The 20,535-nt window shown below is 46.6% G+C and overlaps 1 protein-coding gene across 2 annotated transcripts in view; it reads left to right on the top strand.

The window, feature by feature from the left end:
• The window catches only part of POLE (DNA polymerase epsilon, catalytic subunit), a 55,799-nt gene that overhangs the window by 31,029 nt on the left and 4,235 nt on the right, over positions 1-20,535 (top strand). The window contains exons 30-45 of one of the 2 annotated variants that reach the window (XM_061142199.1): positions 4,144-4,356; positions 4,608-4,817; positions 5,074-5,217; positions 6,646-6,786; positions 6,939-7,092; positions 7,170-7,276; positions 7,479-7,655; positions 7,739-7,962; positions 8,085-8,305; positions 8,539-8,743; positions 9,928-10,101; positions 11,005-11,130; positions 12,696-12,828; positions 13,742-13,934; positions 14,947-15,078; positions 15,200-15,393. In XM_061142199.1, the coding sequence (XP_060998182.1) occupies positions 4,144-4,356; positions 4,608-4,817; positions 5,074-5,217; positions 6,646-6,786; positions 6,939-7,092; positions 7,170-7,276; positions 7,479-7,655; positions 7,739-7,962; positions 8,085-8,305; positions 8,539-8,743; positions 9,928-10,101; positions 11,005-11,130; positions 12,696-12,828; positions 13,742-13,934; positions 14,947-15,078; positions 15,200-15,393 (2,748 nt within the window). Of the gene's footprint in view, positions 1-4,143; positions 4,357-4,607; positions 4,818-5,073; positions 5,218-6,645; positions 6,787-6,938; positions 7,093-7,169; positions 7,277-7,478; positions 7,656-7,738; positions 7,963-8,084; positions 8,306-8,538; positions 8,744-9,927; positions 10,102-11,004; positions 11,131-12,695; positions 12,829-13,738; positions 13,935-14,946; positions 15,079-15,199; positions 15,394-20,535 lie in introns of both variants that reach the window. The other variant, XM_061142198.1, reaches the window with a different exon arrangement.

Raw genomic sequence — 20,535 nt, 5'->3', positions numbered from 1 at the left:
TGGAAATGAGAAATACTGAATGAAAATACTATTAAAATTTGTAGTTTGCAACTAAAGAAGACTATAAATAGCACATAATCTATTTAAATATATAGAAAAGAAAAACCAACAGAAAATGAAGTAACTTCCAACTGAAAAATTCAGAAACAGTAGAAACCAAGAAAGTAGAAAGAAGTTATAAAGGCAAGAGAGCAAAGAATGAAACAATAAAGCCAAAACCTTTATCTTTGAAAAGACTTATGAGATAGATAAATCTTTGTCAAGATAGATATTTCAGGTTTTGTGTTAATGAAAACAGATTATCAATGCAGCTATTATAAAGTCTAAGAAAAATAAAGACTGAATTATCTTTCCTAAACAATTGGAAAACTTAGATGGAATAGACAGTATCCTAGAATTACTATTCAAATTAGCCTAAGAAACAATAGAAAAACTGGATAGAACTTCAAGCATTAAAAAGAAACAAATACTGGACCCAGATGGTTTCTCAGAGGGATTTTATCAAACTTCAAAAAAAAAAAAAATTTTTGGTAGTGCTGGATCTTCATTGCCATGTTTGGACTTTCTCTAGTTGTGGCAAGTGGTGGAGGGCTACTCTTCATTGTGGTGTGCAGGCTTATTGCAGTGGCTTCTCTAGTTGCAGAGCATGGCCTCTAGGTACATGGGCTCAGTATTTGGGGCTCCTGGGACCTAGAGTTCCACTAGTTGTGGTACAGGAGTCTTAACTGCTTCACAGCATGTGGGATCCTCCCAGACCAGGCATCAAACCTGTGTCCTCTGCATTGACAGGCAGATTCTTCACCACTGAGCCACCAGGGAATCCCCTTACCAAACTTTTTAAAGAAATGATTCCAGAGAATAAAAAAAAGAGGGTCCTTAGCTCATTTGGTAATCTTTATTATAACTTTTGTTACCCTGGTAGCAAGCTAACAAGCCAGGAAAAGGAAGGCCATTTGCAGATAGAACAATAGGTATAAAAATAGTAACAAACTAAATTTTGCACTGTGTAAAGACAGTAACATTGTGTCCAAGTATGATTTATGCAAGGAATGGCAGGTGTTAACTTCAGGAATCTGCTCATTTAGTTCATTTTAGGAAAAATCGATTCATCATGAAGAGAAGACTTGTGTCATTTTCAATAGAGTCAAGAAAGAACATTTGATAAACTTTAATGTCTATTCATGATAAAACTTTGAACAGTCAAAATCAGAAAAGATGATATATTTCTCTGATAAAGTCCATCTGTTGAAACTCAATAGCACACATCATATTTAAAGGGACAACATTCGAATCATTGAAGTGAGGAAGAGGAAATGGATGCCTGTTACCACCACTTCTGTTCAAAATTGTTTGGAAGTCCTGGCTGGCATAATTCAAGAAGAAAAAGAAGCTAAATTTTAAGGATAGAAAGATATAAAATATCATTTGTAGGTAAATATAACTGTTAACACAGAAAATGTAAGGAAACCCCAAAATTATTTTAACTAAGACATTTCAACAAGGTCATTAGATACAAAGCTCGTATATAAAAACCCATGGCTTTCTTTTATATTAGAGACAATTAGGAATTTTTAAAAATTGATTAATTTTTTTTTTATTTTGGCTGCGTGGCATGCAGGATCTTTGTTTCCCAACCAGGTACTGAACCTGCACCCCCTGCAAAGGAAGCACAGAGTTTTAATCACTGGACCACTAGAGAATTCCTTAGAAAGTATTGTTTGAAAGGTACTGTTTATAATGATGGCAAATAATATACCAAGGAATAAATCATAGTAACAAAATGTGTGTAAAACTTTTATGGAAAAAAATTATACAACTTTACTGAAGAGTAGAGAAATTCACTTAAATAAATAAGGAGATATACCATGTTCATGGATGAAAAGATTCAATATTAGAATCCTTGGGGTGATTTGTCCCAAGGTAATTTGTAAAATTCAGTGTAACTTGACAATCCTAAAATTCATGTGAAGAATAAGGATAAGAAAAACAAAAACAATTTTGAAGATTAAAAACGGGAGGTTTATCTTAATGTGTAACAAAACTCACTCTTATTAAGGCAAGACCATGTAACAGTGGAACTAATAATAGGGACCCTAGAAACGATCCCAATGCACCTGGGAGCTTGGTCTCTCACAGAGGTAATGTTATACACTGTTAAGGAGAATAGAGTGCTTATTCAATAAATGATGCTGGGGGAAATGTTTTTTCATATTTTAAGAAGAAAGTAGCTATCTCACACTGTGTATGAAGACAAATTCCAAATAAAGATATAAGTTGAAAAAAGATAATTCTTTGGGGAAAAAAACACAGGAGGCTATCTTTATGATGCTGGGGTAGAAAGGGCTTCTTAAGTCATTCCTGAAAAACACACATCGCAAAAGGAAAGACCAGCAAATTCAATTAATTAAAATGTAAATTTTCTGTAGTCTGAAACAAGAAAGGCAAAATGTTGGTATTTATTGAATTTGTGTTATAAGAACATGGGTGTTCATTACTTTACTTTTGTAATTAAAAATCAAACTTTTTCTAGCACAGAAGTCACGATAAAACAAAGAGAAAAGTCACAATTCAAAGAAGATATTTGAAACGTACAAAGTTAGAAATGGTCCGTAAACATGTATGTTATTTTGCTATTTACTGTGCAGCAAGTGATCCCAGAACCTGGCAGCTTAAATATCATGGGTTTATTATCATCTTGCACTTTTTGAGCCCTATGGGTCTGAAATCTGGGCACAGCTTATCCAGGTCCCCTGGCCCAGGGTCTTCCGCAGACAGCAGTCAGGTGTCAGCCGGGGCTGTGCTGCCACGTGAAGACCTCCCCAGCAGGTGAGGAGGGATGTGCTCCCAAGCTCACTCTGGTCGAGCCATCCTCGTTCCTGGCTCCACGGGCCTCTCCACAGGACAGCTCACAGCCTGACGGCTGACTCCAGAGCAGGCCCTAGGTACCAGCCAGAGAGGGTGCCTGCAGTGCAGAGGTCACTGTATTTTATAATCTAGTCTCAGAATGGCATCCTGTCACTTTTGTTGTAATCTCTTCATTAGAGGCAGGTCAGTCACTGGGTCCAGCCCATACTCAGGAGAGAGTCATACAGGGCATGAACACCTGGAGTTGGGGTCATTTTAGAAGACTATCTGCCCCAGGGTCAACCCCACTGTCGATTAGGTAAACACAAAATCAAATATTTAGATACTACATCACAGCAAAAAAAAAAAAAAGAGTGTGGTGACATCAAGTGTTAACACGTGGGAAGTAGGAGCTTGTCTGTATTTCTGGTGGGCGTGTGAGCACAAGGTCTTCAGGCAGCATGTGAAAGATGGTTGTTGAACCCAGTTTCTGGTTCTGAAAGAGTGGAAATGAACCATTCTTCATTTTAGAATGTCATGGATAGGTCAGCTGGTTTATATGCATAATATTCTACAGTCAGAATGAATGGACAGTGTCCACATGTATCAACAGGGATCAATCTCAAAAATGTATCATTGAGTAAAGAAAGGAAGTCACAGTATGTGTACCATGTGCCTCTATTCATATAAAACTGCAGCTTAAAGGAACAGTTTATGGGTTTATAGCTTTGGAGTAAAAGTACAAAATGTGCGGGGAGTGATAGACACTTGGGGGCTGGGCTTGAGAAAGAGGGGTCCTTTACCTATGTTTTACAATATTTCTTTTATTTATTTATTTTTTTTTACAATATTTCTTATAAAAAGGAGATGGTTCTGGAGCAAACACAGAAAAATATAACATTCACTTCGTAATGGTGGTACCTGAGTAACCTTTTCTTTCTGACCTTTTCACTGTTATAAGTTTAAAAATAGATTAGTTTGGGACTTCCCTGGTACTCCAGTGGCTAAGAATCTGTGCTCCCAATGCAGGGGGCCCGGATTCCATTCCCGGTCAGGAAATTAGATCCCACATGCCACAACTAAAAGTTTGCATGCTGCAACTAAAAAGATCACATATGCCACAACTAAGACCTGGCATAGCCAAATAAATGGATTTTTAAAAATATTAAAAGAATAGGTTAGTCTGTAAATGAATGTGTTCAAGTATTTTACCTTATTCAGGAGTTCACTTTTGGTGGGTTTCTAGAAGGGAGATTTATCAAGAGAGAGCTATTTTAAGGCTCCTTTGGATCTTTGCAGGTGGGCATGGCCCAAGCTTCAGAAGGTACCCAAAGCCTTGGCTCCCCCGACATGGAGGACTTTGGCCTCACGAAGCCACTTCACTCGGCAGTGCCCATTGCTACCAAGAGAAAGCGTATCCACTGTGAGAGGCAAGAGGGGTCGCAGGACCTGGAGCTGACGATGCCCTGGCAGGAGGTTTTGGGTCAGCCTCCGGCACTTGGAACCACCCAGGCAAGAATTCTCAGGGAGTCTGGAGTGGCTGGTGGGAGAGGGGAGCAGGGATGCTGGTCAGGACTGACCTTTGACAAGCCATCTCCCTGTGGGGTCTGCCGAGTAGTGTGGGGGCCTGAGGAAGTTGGTGTGATGTGCCCGGATCTGACAGAGCCTGGGAGCTGCGAGGTTTAGTTGCTGTGGAAGGATGTTTCTGTTTTACTGCGTGCTCAACTCTGTTTGCCTCGTCTCCTCCTCTTGACCTGTCCCAGGAAGAGTGGCTGGTCTGGCTCCAGTTCCACAAGAAGAAGTGGCGGCTGCAGGCTCAACAGCGCCTTGCTCACAAGAAGAGGCGGCATCTGGAGGGGGCAGAGGGTGCACCAAGACCTGGGGCCATCCGAGAGGGGCCCTCCACAGGACTGGGGGGCTTCTTTCGAAGAACGGCTCGCAGCATTCTGGACCTTCCATGGCAGATTGTGCAGGTGCAGACAGTGATCAGAGGGAGGGCAGGACACCCCTGAGGGCAGGAGCATGGCTGATGGGAAGGGGTATTTGACCAGCTCACAATCCTGGGGACCTGGTCTGGAATGGGGCAGAAGGGGCAGGGCTTTACCTGTGTGCCTCTGTAAAGGAGCTGGTGCCGGAGGCCACCTGGGAGATGGCCTGTGCACAGGTATTGAGTGCTTTCTGTGACAGGGTGAGACATGGAGTGCTATACGATCTGTGTTTCCTTTTCAGATCAGTGAGACCAGCCAGGCTGGCTTGTTCAGGGTATGGGCTGTCATCGGCAGTGACCTGTACTGCATCAAGCTGAACATTCCCCGGGTGTTCTACGTGAACCAGCGGGTAGCCAAAGCAGAGGAGGGCCCTTCCTATCGGAAGGTATGGGGGGCAGCTCTTGTTTCTGGTCACTGAGGTCAGCGGTCTGCTCAGCCTCTGAGGTTGCCTCCACTATGGCAGAGGCCACATACCGATTCAGGCTTTGCAGGTACAAAGACCATGTGAGCTTTGTGACCTTGAGCAAGGTGTTCTGGTGCCTCCATCTCTCCTGAGAACCTTCTTGGGATGCTGCATAAATTAGTTGCAATGATGCTGTGAAGTGCTGAATGAATGCTCAGTGAGGAAGCTGCGGGCATCATTGTCCTGGTGGACCGTCTCTTGCATCTGTCGTCCATGTAGCAGGGAATGGACTAGGTGGACATTTGTCAGAAGCTGCAGACTCTGTCTCCGTAGCTGCTTCTGATGTGAACAGCTTTATTGGGGTATAATTCACATGCCATACAGCTCACTCAAAGTATACGACTCACTGGCTTTTAGTGTATTCACAGAGTTATGCAGCCATCTCCCCTGTCAACCTTAAAACGTTTTCGTCACCCCACAAAGAAACCTCAGCCCCTTAGCAGCCTTTCCCCTCTCCCAGCCCTCAGTAAGCACTGGTCCACATTCTGCCTCTAGGTTAGCCTGTCGTGGACATTTCACATATGTGGAATCCTACAGCAGGTGGTCCTTCTTTCAGCTGGGGCGTCCTCAGAGGCTCTTGCCCGATGTCTCCATCCAAGCTCCCAGTTAGCTCTGCCCAGGGATCATTTACTGAGCAAATGAGCACATTTCTTGGCTGGTACTAAAATTCGATGAACAGGGTGACACCTAATTGAGGAGATGAGACTAGAGTATTTGTAACTGGCAGCTGGACAGAGGATGCTTCTGGAAAAGGTGAAATCCAGTTCCAGCCAGAAGATTCAGCAGAATGTGGATCCTGGAAGAGGACGGAAGGAGTGGGCAACAGAACAGATGATCTGGGATTCTGTAGCTTTCTTAGATGTGTGTAATATAAGTGAGTAGGAGAACATCCTTCCTTTTAAGGTGTTTTCCCCTTGGGGCACCCCTCTCCTGCTCCCTCCTCGCCGAGTACTCACACCCTGGCTGGACAGGGATTCCATTCCTAGTCTTCTGTCCCGGAAAACATAGCTTCTCTCCGGATTTTTGCTTCCTGCACCCTTAGGTTACACCCAGGAGAGAACAGAGGAAAATGTAGCAGGAGTACCTGCCCCTCACAGTCTGGGAACTTGTCTACTTTTTAGAAGCCTCAAGCAGCTTCTTGAAGCTAGGCCCAGACCTTTTAATTTTACTGATAGGGAGAAATGGGCTATAGGACTTTACTCTATGGTTGTGTGCAGACATCCTAGGACTGTTTAAACAATGCATGTATGTGTGTAAGAGTGTGGGCATGTGTGTTTGCCTGTGCATTGTAACAAACGTTACCACTTAGCTCACTTGTGGGGTGAGGTCACTGTCACATGGTGTCACCAGGTGAATCGAGTCCTCCCTCGCTCCAACATGGTCTACAACCTCTACGAGTACTCGGTGCCAGAGGACATGTACCAAGAACATATCAACGAGATCAACACTGAGCTGGCGGCGCCAGATATCGAAGGCGTGTATGAGACTCAGGTGATTATTTTCCCAGTTGAACGGTGCCAGGATCCACCTAAATGGAATAGAGGGAAACAAACCCAATCGAGGCATGGACAGGCCGGCAGCAGCAGCTGGACCTCTGCCTTCCCCCTTCGGCCTTCACACAGCCCCGTCTGCCCCTCTTCCAGGTTCCGTTAGTCTTTCGGGCCCTGGTGCAGCTGGGCTGTGTGTGTGTGGTCAATAAACAGCTGGTGAGGCACCTTTCAGGCTGGGAAGCAGAAACCTTCACTCTTGAGCACCTGGAGATGCGCTCCCTGGCCCAGTTCAGCTATCTGGAACCAGGTATGGCATGTGCCGGCTGCCCTTGCTTGGCCCTACCTCCTGCACATCCCAGGGTGACGGGCCATGTCCTCCTGCAGGGAGCATCCGCCACATCTACCTGTACCACCACGCGCAGGGCCACAAGGCTCTCTTCGGCATCTTCGTGCCCTCACAGCGCAAGGCGGCCGTGTTTGTGCTGGATACCGTGAGTCCCGGGCCAGGCCGTGGGACAGCCTCGCTGGGGGAGGCATAGAGCCCGGGCAGGAAGCTCTTCCCTCCCACCACTGCCTTGTTCTTATGAGAGTGAGAAGTGGATGTGCAGAGGTAGCCCTGCCGCCTGTGTCCACTCGCAGGGCTGCCCCTGCTTCCCCGCGGGAAGACAGCTGACCCGGCCCTTGTTTGTCTAGGTGCGAAGCAACCAGATGCCCAGCCTCAACGCCCTGTACTCAGCCGAGCACAGCCTCCTGCTGGAGAAAGTGGGCCCCGAGCTCCTGCCCCCAGAAAAACACGCTTTTGAAGTTCGTGCTGAAACAGACTTAAAGATCGTCTGCAGAGCCATCCAGCGCTTCCTGTTGGCCTACAAAGTGAGTGCCATTTGTGGTCCCATGCTGTGAAAGCCCCCTCCCCAGGGCCTGGTCCCCCTCACTGCTTCCTTCCCTGTACTTAGGAGGAGCGCCGTGGGCCGACTCTCATTGCTGTTCAGTCTAACTGGGAGCTGAAGAGGCTGGCTGGCGAGATCCCTGTCCTGGAGGAATTCCCGCTGGTGCCTGTCCGCGTGGCTGACAAGATCAGCTACGGGGTCCTGGACTGGCAGCGCCATGGAGCCCGTCGCATGATCCGCCACTACCTCAACCTGGACACGTGTCTGTCACAGGCCTTCGAGATGAGCAGGTGGGCCGAGGGGAGGGGTGCTTCTGGCCATCTTGGTTGTCGCTGGCCTCACTGGTCTCTGGGGGCAAGAAGGCATTCCCCAGTCATTTTCAAGTCCTGGGGTTGACCCCGTGCCCCTGCAGGTACTTCCACGTCCCCGTTGGGAATCTGCCTGAGGACATCTCTACCTTTGGCTCCGACCTCTTCTTTGCCCGCCACCTCCAGCGCCACAACCACCTGCTCTGGCTGTCTCCTACGTCGCGCCCTGACCTGGGTGGGAAGGAGGCTGATGACAACAGGCTTGTCATGGAGTTTGATGACCAAGCTCCTGTGGAGATCAACAGTTCCGGCTGTTACTCTACAGGTGGGTGGGCAGGGCGCACCGGGGACTGCTGTTCCTGCTATTTGTTGCCATTCTGGGCTGGTGGGAGCACTCAGGTGTATTGGGCTGGGAGCTGAGCCTGCAGGGGCCTCTGTGGGTGTGGGCTGTGCAGTCAGCTGCCTCAAGCAGCAGTGATTTTTCTGAGATGGTGCTTGCTGGGATCGGGCTCCACACCCAGGAGGGGTCAGTGCACAAGCAGTGATGTCTATGTGTAGTGTGCGTGGAACTGGATATTCAGAACCTGGCCGTCAACACCATCCTGCAGTCTCACCACGTCAATGATATGGAGGGGGCTGACAGCATTGGCATCAGCTTCGATGTGATCCAGCAGGCCTCCCTGGAAGACATGATCACGGGCAATCAGGCCGCCAGCGCCCCTGCCAGCTACGATGAGACGGCCCTCTGCTCCAACACCTTTAGGTACCCAGGAGCTTGCCACCCTGAGAATATCACCTGCCCTTTTGTTCTTGTACCCTTGGCTCTCCAAAGGCAGAGCAACAGTTTGCCTCTAGAAGGAGCAGTAGAGATCCTTTTATCCTCTGTCCTTGTTTTGGAAACTGAGAGCTAAGTCAGTGTCAGTGGGGCTTCCCTCTGCCCGGTCAGAAACCAGCACAGGGCCAGGCTCCTTCCTTCACTCACAGATGGCACTCACAAGTGCCTCCCTCCAGGTACCAGTGACAGTTCCAGGTGCCGCCTTCTGGCCCGCTTCCTATGGCCGGAGGTGTGCCTGCAGGAAGTCGCCAATTTACTTGGGTGTGGGTGTTCACTGAGCACCTGCTGTGGGGTGCACAGCCAGACATGGAACATGGGTAAAGCCACACAGAAAGTGGTGCGAGTTGCAGGGCATGGGTATCGGGAGAGAACTGCAGTGGTGGCACGGGCAGGGAGCATGTGCTCTCATAGCCCCACTAGGCAAGATGGCTGTCGCCCATTGTAGAGATGAGGAAACTGAGGCCCAGGCTTGTGGTCATGGTGCAGCTGAGGGGAAAGGTTGGTGTTCAAGAGCAAGTCTTATGGTTCCAAAACTGTTTTCTACAACTGCCACCCTGTTGCCTTCTCACAGTAAGAGGACAGAACTGGAGGGAGGGGGCTTCAGGCCAGGGGACTTGTGGAAAGAAAGCCTCAGCAGCCAAAATGCACATGGTGTGGTCTGGGCCAAGGGTTGTTTGGGCAGAGAAGCAGCCAGTTCAGTCCCGAAAGGTGGTGTAGTCAGACTGCGGGTGACAGAACCATCACACTGGCTTTGTGATGCTGTTTGCAGAGTCATCTGGGGCGATTTAACCAGGAGCAGTTGTGATGAAGCTGTTCGTTAGGACCTGGACTGGCACAAGGGAGAGGGGGCCCTTGAGGTCTCAGCTGTGAGTCTCTTCCTGGTTCTCGCAGCAGTGAGGTGCCTCCTTGAAGGGCACTCGCATCTTCTTAGCTCTGTCCTGGCTCTGTTGGAAAAGCCAGAAAGGTGGTGTTGAGTCGGGGGGTGCGGATGAGTTACAGAGGGGCGAGGAATGGAGTCTGGACAGTGAGAAGGAGGGTGCAGAGGCGACAGCAGAATGGTGAGGAGCTGGTGCCAGCGACAGTGGGGGGCACACTCTGAACCCCTCCTGCAGGATCCTGAAGAGCATGGTGGTGGGCTGGGTGAAGGAGATCACGCAGTACCGCAACGTCTACGCCGACAACCAGGTGATGCACTTCTACCGCTGGCTCCGGTCACCGTCCTCACTGCTGCACGACCCCGCCCTGCACCGCACGCTGCACAGCATGATGAAGAAGCTCTTCCTGCAGTGAGTGCCGCCAGTGGCTTTCTCCCGGCTTGCTGATCCCTTGGTCCCCAAACCAGAAAGATGGCTAGTCAGCACCTCCGGATCAAGAGCCCACTTCTAGGCTAGTGGTCCATAGCGATCAGATGGGGCCCGGGAAGAGCTTAGCTGCCATCGCAGCTTCCAGAGGCACTCTGTATGGTGCAGAGTCTCTGCTGCTTTTTTGTAAGTCATTGCACACTGTGCCTATCATTCCGCACCTCACTTGCCTTCGTTAGCAATAGGTCTTGGAGAGCTATGTGTGGATGTACCACACTAATGGATGCTTCGGCTGCTTCCATAACTTTTGTTGTCACAGTAACCAACCAAGGAATGGTCTTGTGCATGAGGTCATGCAAACATGTCTAGAATAATCTCCAGGAAGTAACACTGCTGCAAGTCTGATGGATATTTTCAGATAAATCGAGAGCGGTAAATGCTAATTTGAATCAATGTTGTCAGCTCCCTGTAAAGGTTGTACAGTTGGTTGTACTACCAGCACTTGGGAACCAGATTGGGAATGTGTGTCCCCATGCCAAGCCCCACCAACAACCTGATGGGATAAAATGCTCTCTCGTTATACCATTAATTTGCAGTCCTAATTATGAATGAAATTGGACTTCCTTTGACCATTTTTCCGTAGTTTTGTTTTGTCTTTTTCTCATTGATCTGTATGAGTTCTTTCTAGATAAAAAGTAACCATTTTTCTGTGATATAAGTTCCAGATTTTTTCCTATCTTTGTCTATGGTTTTGTCTATGGTAGGGTTTGGCCATGCAGACCGCTTTGTTCTTTGTTGCTTCTGGGTTCTAGGTATATGTTCTGCTTCGGGACCATTAACTGTTTTCTCTGTGGTGTCTTGACCTTTGCTTCTGAACTTGGTCTGCAGGCTCATCGCTGAGTTCAAGCGCCTGGGGTCATCGGTCGTCTATGCCAACTTCAACCGCATCATCCTCTGCACCAAGAAGCGGCGGGTGGAGGACGCCCTGGCCTACGTGGAGTACATCACCAACAGGTGTCAGCGTTCCTGCCCCTTCGTTTGCCCGTGTTCTCATCTGCTCCATTTACCTGCTGCTAACAGGCTTCCTTAACATATCTTGTAGTGTGGCTCTGTTGGTAACAAATTCTTTCTGCCTTTGGGTATCTGAAAATGCCTTTATTTCACCTTTGCTTTTGAAAGATACTTTTGCTGGGCATAGAATTGCAGATGGATATATATATATATATATATATATATATATATGATTTTATTTTTATTTATTTATTTTGGCTGTGCTGGGTCTTCATTGCTGCTCGGACTCTTCTCTAGTTGCAGAGAGGGGCATTACTCTCTGGTTGTGGTGCACCGGCTTCTCATTGCAGTGGCTTCTCTTGTTGTGGAGCAGGCTCTAGGGTGCACCAGCTTCGGTAGTTGTGGCTCATGGGCTCAGTAATTGTGGCTCTCAGGTTCTAAACCACAGGCTCAGTAGTTGTGGTACATGGGCCTAGTTGCTCTGCAGCGTGTGGGATCTTACCGACCAGGGATGGAACCCACGTCTCCTGTGTTGTCTGACAGATTCCTTACCACTGAGCTACCAGGGAAGCCCCTAGATAGATATTTTCTGGAAGTCCTTTTTTCCTCTTTGTGTTTCTTTTTGGATAAGTTTCTGTTGTTATATCTTTAAGTTCACTGATCTTCTAGAGTGTTTTATCTGCCATTAATCCCATCCAGTATATTTTCATTTCAGACACGACAGTTTTCATCTCTAGAAGCTTGATTTGGGTCTCCTACATTTCTAGAGTCTGCTTAACATGTTCAGTCTTCCTTCTAGTTTTTTTTTAACACATGAAATGCAGTTGTAATAACTGTACAATTATAACTGTTTTAATGTCCTTTTCTGCTTATTATAATATCTATGTCAACTCTGATTTGTTTTCAGCTGATAGATTCTTCCCATTTGTTGTGTTTCTCTGCTTCTTCGCACACCTGGTGGTACAGGACTGGATGCCAGACGTTAGGACCTTGGCTTGTCTGTTGACTACTTTTGCATTCCTGTAGATATTCTTGAGCTTCGTGTTACTTGAAAACAGTTTGATCCTTTTGGGCGTTTATTGAGATTTATAGTCAGAGCCAGAGCAATGTTTAGTCTTGGGCTCATTATTACCTCTGTTGAAGCAAGACTTCGGTGAGCACAGCCCCACATGCCCCTGTATATGAGGCTCTGACACTGGTAGGAGCAGGTGCTCGAGGCTGGTGTGATTTTCTCCCGCATGAGTGTGATCTGTGCTCTGCTAAGTGCTGGAGGACGAGCTCAGTACTCCCTGGGGTTCCCTCTGCGGAACTGAGAACTCCCAGGGGTCCTCACCTGTCGTTCTCTCAGTACTGGCCCCTGTTTCCCCCTCCTGGTTAACTCAGATGTCTCCTTAGTACTGTGTTTATCATTTTCCTTAGGAAGCTTGAGGGATAATAAAATGTGAATCCACTTTAAATTCATTTTTAAATAAATAGAGGGTAAACAGATAATAAAAAAAGGAAAGTAGAGTAAAAGGGGAAGACTATTGATTTCATTTAAGCAATTTCTCTGTCTTGTTTCTTTTTAGCATCCACTCTAAAGAGATCTTCCATTCTTTGACAATTTCCTTTTCTCGATGCTGGGAATTTCTTCTCTGGATGGATCCCTCTAATTACGGTGGAATCAAAGGAACTGTTCCATCTAGGATTCACTGTGGACAGGTAAGAGGTAACCAGTCTTGGAGAGCTGAGGGTGGAACCTGAAGCAACTTGAAGGGTCCACGTTGTCCCTTCAGTGCACACTTGATGGTCACAAGCCGAGTTCCAGGCACGGTTCTTGGCCCCAGTCATGCAGCAGTAAACATCATGAAGTTTGTGAGGGAAAGGATCACAAACAAGCAGACAAGTAGATGTATACGGCAGTGTCGACAACAGTAAGGGCTCAGAGTAGACAGAGCTGGTAGGGGCAGAGAGTGAGCCCTAGGGTAGGGACCAATATGGATAGGGGGTCTAGGAGTCCTCCGAGGAGGTGAAGGGACTGAGATGTGAAGCTGCCTTGAGTTATGGCACAGGCAGGGACAGTGGTCACAGATGTGGACAAAGAGCTGGCTGGGACCAGGCCACTTGGGCCCGAGGGCTGTGATGAGACTTGGCTTTTATTGATGGGGAGATTCTGAATGGGCAAGTATCAGGGCCTGACTTCCACTTGGGTCTTGAGTGGACATTACTGCAAGAGGTCAAGGTCTGAGTGGAATAGTGGTCCTGCCTAAGCTTAGTGCTCAGAACTGTGGCCATCCCAGGAAGAGATCCGGAACTCAACAAGAGAGGTGGGCACCTAGGAAGCACCCTTGATTATTCCCTTCCTGAGAAGTGGGAATTGAATAATATTAAAGTGAATCCTGCGAAACAGCAAATGAAAGTAACAGTCAGTGGTGTACTGAGTGTGTCTTCACACCAGGCACATTCTGTACATGACCTTGTTTTTGCAGCCATCCTGCAGGAATCTCTTGGGCTCGGGGGCTAGAACGACTAGATGAACAGGGCATGAGACAGACCCAGGCTCCACTGGGACACTCCCCACCATGTGGTGCCGCTGTGGGCAGACATTACTGGGATTGCCTTTGTGTCAAAGCAGGACTCCCCAGAAGAGGGCAGAGCAGAGCAGGGGGATCCTGAGGAGGAGGAGGATGAGGACGAGGAGGAGAAGGAGGATGAGGGAGGCGCACAGGAGCTGGATGTCGAGGACTTGCTGGAAAACAACTGGAACATCCTGCAGTTCCTGCCCCAGGCAGCCTCCTGCCAGAGCTACTTCCTCATGATCGTTTCAGGTGAGCGGTCCACACTCACCATCACATCTGAGTCGTGCAGTGGGAATAATGTGGCCCTCCTGGGAGCATGCCCAGCGTGCATGCCCTGGCTACACAGCACCGTGAGAGGCAGAAAGAAGACCCTCGGGCTCTGCCCAGGCCCCAGACCTCTCACTGAGCCCCACAGTGAGGAAGGCTGTCCTGGGGCATCACAAAAGCTTCATAGTCCTGCCCCCGAGGTTGTGCATGTTACACTTAGAGTGACTAAAGGAGATCCCATGTAGAGGAGTTCAGATACTTCCTAAACCAGCTGCCCCACTGGCTGGTCTCTTAGGCTCAACTTCTAGTGTGAGAAACCCCTATATTTCATTTGAGGCTAAAGGCATTAGTGGTCATTAGTAACACCACATGGTAAATCAACTATATTCCAATCAAAATTTAAAAAAAGAAATAAAAGTTCAGTGTTTGCAAACCAAGTTATTTAGGTTGATGTGAAAAAGAAATGAGAAGTTAAGCACCCATTGTAATTTAGAACTAATCATTGGAACAGTTGATGAAGAGCATCATAAATTGTCAGCAGACATAGATACAGGTACATCTATGTATATAGCAACAGAGGGAGTTCTGTTTATTATTACTTTATCCCCTGTCAATTTATATTTGAGTTCTTCGCCTTTTCAAGTTCTCTTTTGGAACGAGTGGACCCATGGAGTTTTTGGAGAAGTGTGCTGACCCCAAGAGGCGAGGCGAGCCCTCTTTTGCACCAGTTGGTGTGAAGGTTGGTGCTCGCTGCCTCAGCTGTGCAACAGTCTCTCTAAGCATGAACCTGGGCATCCGCGAGTGCCCTGCTTGTTCCCATTTCTCTAATTGACTGGCTCATCTCAGTGCAGCAAATAGAATCATCACCAATAATGACATTTCAGCTTCGTCTGGCTGGCAGCGGGACCAGCCACAGGGTACCCCCGAATTCTGGGATGTGTGAGGCGTCGCCGACTCTCATGGCCTGTGGCCTGAGCCTGCCCTCTCTCTGCAGCATACATCGTGGCTGTGTACCACAGCATGAAGGAGGAACTGAGGCGCAGCACCCCAGGGAGCACCCCTGTGAGGAGGAGGGGAGCCAGCCAGCTCTCCCAGGAGGCCCAGGGGGAGGCCGGAGCCCTTCCTGGTGAGCACCCTTGCTGTGTGAGGCCGCCAGTGTGTGCTTCTCGGGGTCCCCATCTCCTTCCCTGGGTGTCCTTGTCACCGGGTGAGGTAGGGAGCAGGCGCCATGTTGCTTCTCTTCCCAGGAATGATCACCTTCTCACAAGATTATGTGGCAAACGAACTCACTCAGAACTTCTTCACCATCACACAGAAGATTCAGAAGAAAGTCACAGGCTCTCGGAACTCTACTGAGCTCTCGGGAATGTTTCCTGTCCTCCCCGGTTCTCACCTGCTGCTCAGTAACCCTGCTCTGGAGTTCATCAAATATGTGTGCAAGGTGAGGACACTCACTGATGTGTGTGCAAGTCACTCTATTCCACAAACACCCACTGCACCCAGTCTGTGCAGTTGCTGTGGGAAAGACCCCTGTCCTCACGGAGCTCACACTCCCCTGGAGGGCACAGGTGAACTCAGAGAGCACAGGTGCTGAGAGGTGGGTTCAGGGCAGGGGCAGGTGAGGAAGGACCTCTGATGGGTCGTGGGCTGAGACCACGAGGACCAAGAGGGCCTGGCAGTGGGTGAATCTGACAGAAGAATGAAGTCTGGGCAGAGGGGATACAGAGCCCCTGGGAGGAGGGGTGACAGGGCGGTGCTGGTGAAAGGTGGGCAGGTGAGCAGCGGGATGGCAGAGCCAGCTCATAAAAACCCAGCGGGGGAATTGCTAGGTCATATCGTGTTTGTTTGTAAAGTGGCACTGTTTTGCATTCTCATCGGTGGTGAGTGACTATAGTGCCAACTGCTCCACACCCCACTGGAACTTGGCATTGTTAATTTTCAAAGTTTATCTGTCCAAATAGATGTGTAGTGGTATGTCATCATGTTTTTAACTTGGGTTTCCCTGATACTACTTGGGCTTCCCTGAGGCTGGTGGGCCAGACAAGGAACTGGACAGGGCACCCAGTGTCCAGTCTGTTGTGGAACCTAAGAGGAGAGCTTGCTCAGACGCTGAATGCCTTTCTGGGAAAGGTAGGCTGGTTCAAACGAGGGATAATGTTACCAGATAAGGACCTGGCAGGCGTTGTCCCTTACAGAGCACTTTACTGTCCATTAAGTTACCTCCCAGCACTCTGTTTCACAGTGATCAAGTGACTTCTCATGGTGGTGAAGAAATGGTTTAATATACCACTTTAACTTCTTGGTAGACTTCAGAATTTTTAAGTTCTGTTTTTATTAAAGTATAATTTACATACAGTGAAATTCAGCATTTTTAGAGTGCATTCCATGGGGCAGCCAGTCATGTATTCACAGTCAGGATACAGAGTCGTACATCACCCTCCAGAGTTCCTCACCCATGGTACATGCTGATCTGTCTTGTCTCTGTTTGTTTTTTATTTTAAAAATTTTATGTATTATGGCTGTGTTGGGTCTTCATTGCAGTGCAAAGGCTTCTCTTTACGGTGGCTTCTCTTGTTGCAGAAAACAGGCTCTGGAGCACGCAGCCTTCAGTACTTGTGGCCCGAGGGCTCAGTAGTTGTAGCTCCCGGGCTGTGGAGCACAGGCTCAATAGTTGTGGCTCAGGGGCTTACTGCTCTTCAGCATGTGGGATCACGCCGGATCAGGGATTGAACCGGTGTGTGCTGCATTGGCAGGCAGATTCTTTACCACTGAGCCACCAGGGAAGCCCTCATGTCCCTACAATTATTTAATTTTAAAATTTTTCTCTGTGAAGTACAGTTGTTTGTGTTTTCACATGTGGATATGTGAACTGGCCACCAACAGCAAGGTACAGAACGTTCTCCACCCCTGAGAGTTTCCCCGTGCTTCCCCTTGGGACTCAGCATCTCCTCTCACCCGCATCCCTGGAACCACCAGTCTGTTTTCTGTCCCTGTGCTGAAACCTCTTCCAGAATGTCACATGAGTGGAGTGGTTGGTCATGTAGCCTTTTATGTCTGACTTCCTTCTGGCAACCCACTCCAGTACTCTTGCTGAGAAAATCCCATGGATGGAGGAGCCTGGTGCAGGCTGCTGTCCATGGGGTGGCAAAGAGTCGGACACAACTAAGTGACTTCACTTTGACTTTCACTTTCCTTCACTGAGCAGAATGCACCTGGGGTTCCTCCATGTCGTTGCTTGTTCCCTTCCATTGCTGACTAGTGCTCCATTGTATGGGAGGACCATAGCTCCCAGATTAAAGGACATTCAGATTGTTTGCACTTATGGGTGATTGTCAATAAAGCCACTGTAAACATTCTCGTATAGGTTTTTGTGTGAACATGAGTTTCATTTTTCTTGAGTAAAAACCCAGCGGGGGAATTGCTAGGTCATATCGTGTTTGTTTGTAAAGTGGCACTGTTTTGCATTCTCATTGGTGGTGAGTGACTATAGTGCCAACTGCTCCACACCCCACTGGAACTTGGCATTGTTAATTTTCAAAGTTTATCTGTCCAAATAGATGTGTAGTGGTATATCATCATGTTTTTAACTTGGGTTTCCCTGATACTACTTGGGCTTCCCTGATAGCTCAGTTGGTAAAGCATCTGCCTGCAATGCAGGAGACCCTGGTTTGATCCCTGGGTTGGGAAGATCTGCTGGAGAAGGGCTAGGCTACCCACTCCAGTGTTCTTGGGCTTCCCTTGTGGCTCAGCAGGTAAAGAATCCACCTGCAACGTGGGAGACCTGGGTTTGATCCCTGGGTTGGGAAGATCCCCTGGAGAAGGGAAAGGCTACCCACTCCAGTATTCTGGCCTGGAGAATTCCATGGACTGTATAGTCCATGGGGTCTCAAAGAGTTGGACACGACCGAGTCACTTTCACTTTCCACAATACTAATGATGTGGGGATTTTATTCCTGTGTGTGTTTGCTCTGTGTCTTTGGTGAAATGTTCGGATCTTTTGCCCATTATTTTCCTTTTTTAATAATTTTTATTGGAGCACAGTTGGTTCACAATGTTGTGTTGGCTTCAGGTGTACAACAAAGTGAATCAGTTATTGGGTTATTTTTCTTATTGTTGAGTTTTGAGAGTTCTTCATATTTCTGGATATAAGTCCTTTGTCAAATGTGTGATTTCCAAATATTTCTTCCCAAATTTTGGCTTGCGTTTTCAAAATTTCCTTGACAGTATTTTTCAGGGAACAGTGGATCTTAACTTTGATTTAATCATTTGCTTTTTTTAAGGGTTGAGCTTTTGATGTCATGTCTAAGAAATCTTTGTTTTAACCAAGGTCACAAAGCTTTTCTCTTAGGTTTTCTTCTAGAAGTTCTATCATTTTAGGTTTTGAGTTAATTTTTGTACAATGTGTATGTTATAAATTGAGGCTTCCCTAGTGGCTCAGACAGTAAAGAGTCTGCCTGCAATGCAGGAGACCTGTGTTCAATCCCTGGCTTGGGAAGATCCCCTAGAGAAGGAAATAGCAACCCACTCCAGTATTCTTGCCTGGAGAAATCCCACAGACTAAGGAGCCTGGCAGGCTATAGTCCATGGGGTCACAAAGAGTCGCTCACAACTGAGTAACACTTTCATATTTATGCATAAGCATATCCAATTATTCTAGCACTATATGTTAAAAAATTAGCCTTTCTCCATCTAATTATGTTTGTGCTTTTTTTTCAAAACTTAACTGGCTATGTATGTGTATGGGTCTGTTTCTGGGTTTCCATCAGTCTAAATGTCTGTCTATTCTAAAACACCACACTGTCTTAATTTCTGTAACTTTATCAATAAGTTTTGAAACCAGGTAGTGTGAATGCTTTATCTTTATTCTTCTTTTTTCCAATTATTTTGACTTAATTTGCCTTTCCTTACAAATTTCAAATCAGCATATCAGTTTCCATTAAAAAAAAAAAATCCTCTGTAGATTATTGAGAGGACACCCTGCAGCAGATTAAGGAAGTTCCTTGGTGCCTTGGTAACTGTCATTTCCTGAGAGTGAGTTTGTTTTTCGGCCGCATCTTGCAGCATGTGGTACTTAGTTCCCCAACCAGGGATCCAATCTGTGTCCGCTGCAGTGGAAGCAGTCTTTTTCTTTTTTGTGGATTTTTTAAAATTTTTTGTTTATTTTTTAATTGAAGGATAATTGCTTTACAGAATTTTGTTTTTTTCTGTCAAACCTCAACATGAATCAGCCAGAGGTATACATATGTCCCCTCCATCTTGAACCTCCCTCCCATCTCCCTCCCCACCCCACCCCTCTAGGTTGACAGAGCCCCTGTTGGAGTTCCCTGAGCTATACAGCAAATTCCCATTGGTTATCTATTCTACATATGGTGATGTAAGTTTCCATGTTACTCTCCATACATCTCACCCTCTCCTCCCCTCTCCACGTGTTCATAAGTCTGTTCTCTATGTCTATTTCTCCATTGCTGCCCTGAAGAGAAATTCTTCAGAACCATCTTTTTAGATTCTCTATATATGCATTAGTATACTCTGTTTATCTTCCTCTTTCTGACTTACTTCACTCTGTATAATAGACTCTAGTTTCATCCACCTCATTCGAACTGACTTAAATTTGTTCCTTTTTATGGCTGAGTAATATTCCATTGTGTATATGTACCACAACTTCTTTATCCATTCATCTGTCAATGGACATCTAGGTTGCTTCCATGTTCTAGCTGTTGTAAATAGTGCTGCAATGAACATTGGGGTACATGTGTCTTTTTCAATTTTGGTTTCCTCAGGGTGTATGTCTAGGAGTGGGATTGCTGGGTCATATGGTGGTTTTATTTCTGTTTTTTTTTTTAAGGAATCTCCATACCATCTTCCATAGTGGCTGTATCAATTTACATTCCTACCAGTAGTGCAACAGGGTTCCCTTTTGTCCATACCCTCTCCAGCATTTATTGTTTGTAGACTTTTTGATGATGGCCATTCTAACCAATGTGAGGTGATTGTAGTTTTGATTTGTATCCTCTAATAATGAGTGATGGTGAGCATCTTTTCATGTGTTTGTTAGCCATCTGTATGTCTTTGGAGAAATGTCTCTTTAGGTCTTTTTCCCACTTTTCAATTGGGTTGTTTGTTTTTCTGGTATTGAGTTCTATAAGCTGCTTGTATATTTTGGAAATTAATCCTTTGTCAATTGTTTCATTTGCTATTATTTTCTCCTATTCTGAGAGTTGTCTTTTCACCTTGTTTATACTTTCCTTTGCTGTGTAAAAGCTTTTAAGTTTAATTAGGTCCCACTTGTTTACTTTTGTTTTTATTTCCATTACTTTAGAAGGTGGGTCATAGAGGATCCTGCTTTGATTTATGCCATCAAGTGTTCTGCCTATGTTTTCCTCTAAGAGTTTTATAGTTTCTGATCTTATATGTAGGTCTTTCATCCATTTTGAGTTTACCTTTGTGTATGGTGTTAGGAAGTGTTCTAATTTCATTCTTTTACATGTGTCTGTCCGGTTTTCCCAGTACCACTTATTGAAGAGACTATCTTTGCCCCATTGTATATTCTTGCCTCCTTTGTCAAAAATAAGGTACCTAGAGG

The sequence above is a fragment of the Dama dama genome, chromosome 5 (genome assembly GCF_033118175.1).
Source record: "Dama dama isolate Ldn47 chromosome 5, ASM3311817v1, whole genome shotgun sequence".
NCBI lineage: Eukaryota > Metazoa > Chordata > Mammalia > Artiodactyla > Cervidae > Dama > Dama dama.
The sequence above is the reverse complement of the archived record's forward strand: the minus strand, read 5'-3'. Positions and strand labels throughout refer to the sequence as shown.